Consider the following 8,728-nt stretch of genomic DNA (forward strand, 5'->3'; position numbering starts at 1 on the left):
TCTGCTATGACTTGCGGATTTCTGCTGAGGAAACAATGGAAGTGATTTAAAAATTAAACATTTTTCAAACTAGAAAAAGACAATAATTTCCATATTATTGATCAGATAAAGGTTTAAAGTGATTAGGCCACGACCCTCTTCAAATCGAGGAATACTTGAAGTTACAACAGTAGTCCCTTTAATGTGATTGTCTATAACGTATTGGTGAGGGGGAAGATAAGCTGTGACGCAGCTAACGAAAGATCATCTCCGGTAACTCCTGCTAACAGTTTCAGCTCTTCTTCAGGATCTAAAAAAAGTTAAAATCTCTTTTTTTTAGCAAAAACTATCAAATCAAATGCATTTTTAGAAATTTTTTCACCATTGATAAAAATATTTGAAGAATATCTTAAATTATTTTTTATTAATACAGAAAAATAGGTTAAAAATGAGTTATAAGTGAAAAATGTGTTAGTTCTCTCTAAAATTTGATGTTTTTACTGAATCAACATGTTTAAGTGCAATTAACATATTACTGCATATGTAATTTATCATTTTATGGGTAACTAGAGTAATCTGAAGCAGCATGTTTATGAAAATTGAAAGTAGACAGTTTTATTAAAAACATTTTATACGTACACCTGACACCATTTATTATTAATTTATAATTGTGTAATAAAATAAATCTTAATAATATTAGAGTTGTAAAGAGGATGTAACTGTCTAACTGTAGTAACGGGATGGAAAATAAATATCTTTAAAATTCTTTTCAATTTCTATAGAAGTAAAATTTCTGACCTAAAACTCCATGGTCGGGTTGCAGCATAAGCTTAGCAGATTCTTCTGCAATGAAACCAGAATAATCTGAAACAATTATGAGGATTCGTTTTGTTCTTTAGAAATAGTAGAAAATAAAAAAAATTGGTAAATATTAGATGTTTTTAAGTTGGACTGGAATTTCTAAATTCTCAACCTATTGGGGAATACATATCTTAAAACGTTTTAACCAAATATAATGTGTAAAAATGAAATGCTTGTTATTGCTCTAAAATATTTGGTATTTTTTGTACTCGTATTTTTGAATAATAATAATAAAACTATTAAGGTATTTAGGTCCGACATCTAAGAAAACCGAGTCTTAAAAAAAATATTCAAATGATGAATTTGTAACTTCTTAGTGTTTTTTTTTTTATACCAAATAGCTTGTCTATGTTTTTTGTGATGCCATTTTGAACCAAAATAGATTGAAATAATAATAATAAAATTATTAGGGTAATAAGGTTGATTTGATTTCACAGAAGCCAAAATATAAAAGACTTCAATCCTGGACCTACCTTGATCTTTATGATACTGCTCCAGGTGCCACTGTAGACTGACAACGTTCTTGTTACAGAAGGGACAGGGTAAACTAACTTTCCTCCCTTCATGCACACGTGCTATATGCATCCTTTAACAATGATGTAAAGATAACACAAATATGGTTCAAACATAATTCTTTTCTCAAATCTTGGAAAAGATAAGAATTTACGAAGTGTAATTATTTTGCTATTTTAAAATTCTTAAAATTTTTTTCAAGTTCAGAAAAATTGAGGATTAAAATAAGTCGGAAATCGAATGAAAGAGAAAACGTGTATATTAGATTTGATATTTCACAATGGTAATATTAATTATCATGGTTAAATTGGCTATGGTCAATTATCATGGTTATGATGGCTATGGTCAAATTATCATGGTTATGATGGCTATGGTCAAATTATCATGGTTATGATGGCTATGGTCAAATTATTATGGTTATACTGGCTTTAGTCAAAATATCATGGTTATACTGGCGCGCTATGGTCAAATTATCATGGTTATGATAGCAATGGTCAAATTATCATGGTTAGGATGGCTATGGTCAAATTATCATGGTTATGATGGCTATGGTCGAATTATCATGGTTATGATGGCTATGGTCGAATTATCATGGTTATGATGGCTATGGTCGAATTATCATGGTTATACTGGCTATAGTCAATTTCAAGGTTAGGATCAAACAGAAGTTCAAGGTCGGGGTCAAACAGAAGTTCAAGGTCAGAATTAAACAGAAGTTCAAGGTCAGAATCAAAAAGAAGTTCAAGGTCAGGATCAAAAAGAAGTTCAAGGTCAAGAACAAACAGAAGTTTAAGGTAGAGGTCAATCATAAATTGAAGTTCAGAACAACATAAACTTCAAGGTCACGGTCAAATTAAAGGTTAAGGTTGAGAATTGACCTGAGATTAAAGCTCTCTGCAGACCTATAATTACAATGCTGACAACTCTTGTCCTTTAGTTTGAAATGAACAGCTCTGATATTAAAACATTTTTATAATTTTATTATTTTATTAGACTCCCTCCCTCTAAGGCTTAGATCTCAGTATTTAGAGGGAGTGGCTGATGGGTCGAGTGAACAGCTCTGATATTAAAACATTTTTATAATTTTATTATTTTATTAGACTCCCTCCCTCTAAGGCTTACATCTCAGTATTTAGAGGGAGTGGCTGATGGGTCGAGTGACTTATCGGCTATTATTATTATTAAAAGACAGCCCGTCAGTCAATGAAATTGAGGCCGGCGCTCCTGTCCAACCGATGTATCCATGGATAATGCCTATACGTTATCCTGTCAAAAGATAAGAGCTTTTAAAAATTAAATAATTCTTAGTTTAAAACAAAATTTGTTTAAATTTTTTTGTCAAAAATAGTTTAATGTACAGTTAGGTAATGTTTAGTTCCTAATGTGTCTGTTTAATCCGTCTTTCAGAGAGAAGGATTTTTCACAATGATCACATTGATGTCGGACTTTTCTTTTGGTAAACGGACATCCCTTAAAAAAAATAATTCAAAACTGAATATCAACAAAATCAAAAATATAAACTAATTTCTTCTTTCTTTTCGATAAAAATGAAATAATCTAAATATTGAACATTACTCTTATTTTGTGATGCTTTAATTCCTTCACCACTTTTCCACAAAGATCACAGGTTTGAGTGCTACCCTCATGCACCTAAAGATTATACATTGTGAAAATTTTAAGCAGTTTGAACAAATCAATCCTTTACCTGGGCAATGTGCTTCTTGATGGTACAGTTTAGTGTAGATTTAAAGTCACAATGATCACATGTAAAAATTTTACCAGAATGCACCTTAAAGCAGAAATTATTGATAAAAGCAAATTTTAATCCTAGAACAGGTACACATTCACAAATATCAATTGTAGAATATACCTTACCTTATAAGTATGGAAAGCAAGATTTTTGAATGATTTTCCACACAGCGCACAGATCTCCGGTCCATCAGGTGCGTGGCAAACGCGCATGTGTCCTGCTAGTTGCCGCGGCGTTTTAGAAGTTTCCCCACAAACCTTAAAATTATATTTAAAAATGTTTGTTGGCGCCGAGCAGACAATTTATTCAAGGTTGCAGAGCTGAATTAAATATGAAATTCAGGGGAGAAAAATAATAAATTTTGGAAAGGTATTAAAAAAAATCTTTCAAAAAAATAGTATGAAAACTGCTCTATTTTGCACTCCATCTTCTTAAAAGCGTTATCATCATTGCATATGACCATACGGAAATTTTTTTTGAAGTCCCATATTCATATACTTATTTTCTTTCCTTGCGACAACTATGGTCTTAAAATATAAGTTTACCATTTTAACATTTTAGTTGCAATCAGTGGGGCACCCTACAGGAAGCAAAACAAAATTAATTAAAAAGAATTTACTTACCCCACAAGTCAGGTCAAGGTGAGTTTTCATGTGAATCTTTAAGCCATGTTTACTTTTAACTGTTAAACCACAATGATCACATTTCATTCCCTTATTCTTTATTTCACTATTTGAGTCTTTATCAGCAATCACAATCAATTGATAATTACCATGTCTAAAAAAGAAAAAAAATATACCAATTACTCTAAGGGATTAAAATTCAAAGCTTGATTCCAATTTGATAAACTTTGGATTTTTAACTTCTTTCCTTTTAATGTGTTCGTCTAAATCTTCTGGGTTTTCTAATGTTTCGCCACAAACATCACAAGGAAAAATCTAAAAAAATCTCAATGATTTTAAATATTGGTGATAATTTATGGTTTAATGCAGTGCTTTGGATTCCGGTTTAGCGCTGCAAAAAAATGATCCAGAGCCAGGTGATTTACAGATTTACTGATTTTGTTAATAAATTAGGTTTCTTCTATTTTCCACTTATTTTTTTGCTTATTCCAAAAAATCTTTTTTTTTCGACAGCTTAGATTTGGGGTTTGAGAGCGAAATAAGGTTTTATTTTACAGTTTTTGGTTGCTTTTTTTGCTCCTTAGGTCCGGTCGGTCCGGATCAAGAAAGCCAGAATGATCCAAGAGATCCGGACCCTAAGCATTGGTTTAATGACGCCCCTATCCGAACCTGAGTGCTATTTTCTTCAATGGTGAATGTAAATGCAGGAATATTTTCCTCTAGTAATATTTTTTCTTCCTCTTCTTCAATAATATCAGTAAACATATTAGCCTCAACTTCTTCAATTTCATCTTCAGCTGTTTCTTCTTTAATTCTGGTCTCTTCTAAACAATTTCAAATAATGCATGTAGGTAGAAACAATACAGGCCTACTTTATCACCATGTTGAAGGTTTTAATATTCAATACTCATATGAGGCCGAAATTAAAGTTGGAAGTCTAATAAAAATCCCGTCCCATTATTTTTAATTGAACTGTTATCCGTCACCCACTTTTCTATAGATTAACAAAAAACATTTTCATAATTTTTCAACTTTTTTATAGAAAGTATTTATAAACAATTACCTTCATGTATCGTCATGTGCTTCCTCAGAAATGTTCTGTTCTTAAATTCTTTCGTGCAAATAGCGCAGGAGTAAGATATTTCTTGGTTTAAAATAACTTTCTCAACCTTGGACTAAAGAAATATTTTTTTTTAAATCCATGAAAAGTTTTTTTAGCAGTTAATCACTGAACAATTTAAAAAAAAAAAGTTTTACCTGATTTATCCTCTTAGGATCCATAGTTTTCAGGTCTTTTAAGAGTTTATTCTCCGCTGTATCAAACATCTTTTCGAAATCATATTCTTCGACAGATTCAAATACAGACAACTCCTTCAAGATACCACTGTACTCATCATATAACCTGACATTGGAAATTAAAATGGCGGCTCACCAAATTCATAAATTCTTAAACTTGTAATTTCTATTTATTCTCTACCTTTCAATATTGTTAAATCTGATGTATAGATGAGAGAGATATGAGAGGTGAGAAACCTTCCGGCGGATCAAGAGAGGAGCGGATTCCATTCCTCTACTCAGGGTAACCTATACAACATGATAAGAGATGAAACACTCCGACGGGTCAAGAGAGGAGCGGATTCCATTCCTCTACTCAGGGTAACCTATACAACATGATAAGAGATGAAACACTCCGACGGGTCAAGAGAGGAGCGGATTCCATTCCTGCATAATATGATCAGAATTTTTCTTGAATTTACCTCTCTGAGACAACCAGCCATAAACTCTGGGAATCCTGTTCCAAGCTCCCAACTATCCATCCCAACTAAAAAGTTATAGAAAAGTCAAGAAAAGTCTAGAAACTGAAGAGTTTCCAATTTTTCCTTTTAAAATTTTACTCCCGTTGTGTTTACTTTACCATGGACTATAAGGCTTTTTAAAAACTTAGAACCAGGAATTTTCTTAAGTGCTTTTGAAAGAACTGTAGGCGTAATTTTTAAGTGACCCTCCATTTAGAGAGGTTCATGACGGATTCACAATGGTACCCTTTAAACTATAGTCTGGTCATCTAAGACCGAGAAATTTGTGTGTTTGTCTGTAAAATGGTGTTCAAATTACCGGAAACTTGCACGCTAGAGAACTCAACACATATTCCTCAAAAATCCCGAACATTTAAACATTTAAAAAGGGCTAAAAAAAATATTTATTTTCTCCAACTTCTAGAAAGTAAACAATAAACATTAAACATTAATATTTTGTAAATAGAAGGAGACTTGTAAACAAAGTTATCAACAATAAAGAATAATTCCGTCGTCCTTGAAAAGTGAAAGGTTTAAAGCGTAATGTTGTGAATAGGACACGCCACAACAAAACAGTTTCTTTAATTCTAGATTTTAGACTGACCTAGATTAGAATCAATATATTGTGCTGGAGTAGGAAACTCCATTTTATTTCTGTAAAATATATAAATTAAACATCGTTGTAAATCATTTACTAGGAGTATAAAGAGCAAAATATAGTTTTGGCACAATTTAATAAATATCACATTAGCAAAAACCTCTTGGTTTTAAACATATCACATTATAGTAGAATGAGACTTTTTAGAGTTTAGAGATTAGAGTTTATATCACGTAGCTGAGATAGGACGTTTAAAAAATATAAAAATGTAAGCGAGAAAACTTGCAAAAATAAAGCATAATTGGTCTTAGACCTAAAAGCATTTTTAGATCCGAAGATCGTTGGCTTGAGCTTGACTAAAATAAAACTAGCAAATAAAATATTCAGAATAATAAAACTTTCCAACACAGGAGTTTTATCTTTCCAGACTGTGAACTGAACAGTCCGCATCCGTAGAATCATCAAACCCGGAGTCAGGATAATTCTGGTTCTCATCACATTCATCCTCTAATCCAACATCAGAGAACATCAGTCCCTGAGAAGAAGGTTCCACCACCTTAGTTTTAATTTGGGAATTTATCATAAATTGATTTTCAGTTTCCGCAGCAATAATTCGGTTATTATGTAGGTCGCACTTGGAGCTGTCAAGAAATGAATCCGTCCTTGATGGATCAGTTTCCGAGATCTCAAAATCGACATCTTGTTCATCCAGATCAGATGTTTCGAGGTCCGTGGATTCTGTAAGATAACCGCTCTCCTGTTCTATAAAGTAGAGACCAGCTTGTTCATACAGACTCATTTCCTGGAAAAATCATATAATCAGTTTTTCGAGATTTTCTTTTTCTTATTTCCGTTATAATCTTTCTCTCTTCAGTTTTGCATGAATCTTCGTACCCAAACTACACGGGCGGATACAATTGTGAGCCTACAGTAATGCGCGCGTAGCGCACATAAAAATGTCTAGCTTTCCCCCAGAGGAGAGGGGGAGCATTAGAGAGTTCAGAAACCTTGATATTGACCTTAAATTCCCCGATTATTTCTCAATTTTATTGTAGCTTAAACAATGTCTCCATGGCTCAGTACTGTATCCATTTTAACTTTCTCTGTGCTCCTGTAGCCTTTAATAGTACCTCTTCTATCCTTCCTACCTTTATCTGTAACTCTGTATGTATCCTTCCTACCTTTATCTGTAACTCTGTTTGTATCCTTCCTACCTTTATCTGTAACTCTGTATGTATCCTTCCTAACTTTATCTGTAATGTATCCTTCCTAACTCTGTCTGTATCCTTCCTACCCTTATCTGTAACTCTGTATGTATTCTTCCTACCTTTATCTGTAACTCTGTATGTATCCTTCCTAACTCTGTCTGTATCCTTCCTACCGTTATCTGTAACTTTGTATGTATTCTTTCTACCTTTATCTGTAACTCTTTATGTATTCTTCCTTTCTTATCTGTAATTCTTTCTGTATCCTTCCAACCTTTATCTGTAACTCTGTCTGTATCCTTCCAAACTGTATCTGTAACTCTGTCTGTATCCTTCCAAACTTTATCTGTTACTCTGTCTGTATCCTTCCTGAGTTCCTACCTTTAGCCGTAACTCTGTCTGTAAGCGTTTAACCATCTCGTCTGTTTTCTCTAGCTGCCTCGTTTGGCCGGTCAGCTTACAGAATATCATTAGTCCCAGGTAGAGCAGGTACAAAACCAACTATTTAAAAACATGTTAAAAATTAAATGGCCTGAAACCTAAAATTCTAGACTTTTGATTTGTCAAATTATGAATTCTGCTAGAGACAATTAAAAACTGTTGTTTAATTCCTTATCTAAAAATATTTTTTTTATCAAAACAAGGTTTTCATAAAATTGGAAGATAAAAAGTGAGATTTTATGGTTAGCTGAAAAAAGGATATATATAAAAACTCTAGAAACCCATGGACTGAGATATTACCTACGTTGTTTGAATAAGATAAGTAATAAAAATAGTTTTCTATGAAATTCATATTTCCGATATGCAAAGGGGCATTTATGACTAGGATTTTCGTATTTGTAACTGATTTTTTCTTTGAATGTGCACTGAACATTTTTAATCCAGCATCAGTTAAAAATGACAGAATTCTAAACGACATTTCTTATAAAAAAAAAAACGAACATGACAATAATTTTTAAAGCAAACTGCATGTATACCTGGTAAACAGAGGCCCACGTGAAGAATATAAACTGTAAAATAAAATCTACTCCTGTCAGGGATAGATCTAAGCTCTGGTAGACAACTGTGTAGAGGAGTCCAGGTAAACTAGATGGGCTGAACCTTCTCACACCTTCATCACACACAGATATCAGAGATGCAATACTTGAGGTTTTGGGTTGCATTTTAGATATCTGAAAAATATTGAATTGCTTAAAAATATATTTTGAACTTTATTCAAGAAATTAGGATTTTTTAGAATATAAAAATACATTTGTTTTTAAAATGGTAAAATTTTAATAAATTAAATGCACGTAGGACAGAATTATTAGCTAAATAGTTACTAAACCTAACCAACTTTTAAACTAATTTTAACTGTTAACTGAGAGTTTAATATCAAAGAGTTCAGCTGTCTCATTAAGATA

The 8,728-nt window shown here is 32.4% G+C and overlaps 2 protein-coding genes across 2 annotated transcripts; both read right to left on the bottom strand.

The window, feature by feature from the left end:
- Nucleotides 1-43: 43 nt before the first annotated feature.
- LOC111700317 (zinc finger X-chromosomal protein) lies at nt 44-6,174 on the bottom strand. Its single transcript, XM_023471228.1, has 16 exons — nt 6,127-6,174; nt 5,484-5,548; nt 5,204-5,310; nt 4,984-5,128; nt 4,790-4,901; nt 4,396-4,550; nt 3,974-4,041; nt 3,727-3,880; nt 3,229-3,360; nt 3,059-3,142; nt 2,929-3,003; nt 2,732-2,823; nt 2,232-2,306; nt 1,314-1,426; nt 778-843; nt 44-289 (listed from the first exon to the last, which is right to left on the bottom strand). The coding sequence occupies exons 1-16, from the start codon at nt 6,167-6,169 to the stop codon at nt 192-194; spliced, it is 1,584 nt and encodes a 527-aa protein (XP_023326996.1). The 5' UTR covers nt 6,170-6,174; the 3' UTR covers nt 44-191.
- Nucleotides 6,175-6,185: 11 nt separating this feature from the next.
- On the bottom strand, nt 6,186-8,496 carry LOC111700486 (uncharacterized). The gene is made up of 3 exons (XM_023471455.1): nt 8,303-8,496; nt 7,707-7,826; nt 6,186-6,922 (listed from the first exon to the last, which is right to left on the bottom strand). Exons 1-3 carry the CDS (start codon nt 8,486-8,488, stop codon nt 6,536-6,538), a joined length of 693 nt encoding a protein of 230 aa, XP_023327223.1. The 5' UTR covers nt 8,489-8,496; the 3' UTR covers nt 6,186-6,535.
- Between the last annotated feature and the right edge of the window lie 232 nt (nt 8,497-8,728).

The sequence above is a fragment of the Eurytemora carolleeae genome, unplaced genomic scaffold (assembly GCF_000591075.1).
Source record: "Eurytemora carolleeae unplaced genomic scaffold, Eaff_2.0 scaffold101, whole genome shotgun sequence".
In the NCBI taxonomy this organism is placed as follows: Eukaryota; Metazoa; Arthropoda; class Copepoda; order Calanoida; family Temoridae; genus Eurytemora; species Eurytemora carolleeae.

What these genes read in the sequence shown, in the direction of transcription:
- LOC111700486 (XM_023471455.1), bottom strand. Translation starts at nt 8,488, where the DNA reads ATGCAACCCAAAACCTCAAGTATTGCATCTCTGATATCTGTGTGTGAT. An exon ending in CGTGGGCCTCTGTTTACCAG is followed by an intron (nt 7,827 to 8,302) that starts GTATACATGCAG and finishes GTTTTTAAATAG; the next exon opens with TTGGTTTTGTACCTGCTCTA. An exon ending in AGACAGAGTTACGGCTAAAG is followed by an intron (nt 6,923 to 7,706) that starts GTAGGAACTCAG and finishes TGATTTTTCCAG; the next exon opens with GAAATGAGTCTGTATGAACA.
- LOC111700317 (XM_023471228.1), bottom strand. Translation starts at nt 6,169, where the DNA reads ATGGAGTTTCCTACTCCAGCACAATATATTGATTCTAATCTAG. An exon ending in TGGCTGGTTGTCTCAGAGAG is followed by an intron (nt 5,311 to 5,483) that starts GTAAATTCAAGA and finishes CATGTTGTATAG; the next exon opens with GTTACCCTGAGTAGAGGAAT. An exon ending in TTAGACGAACACATTAAAAG is followed by an intron (nt 3,881 to 3,973) that starts GAAAGAAGTTAA and finishes TTTCTTTTTTAG; the next exon opens with ACATGGTAATTATCAATTGA.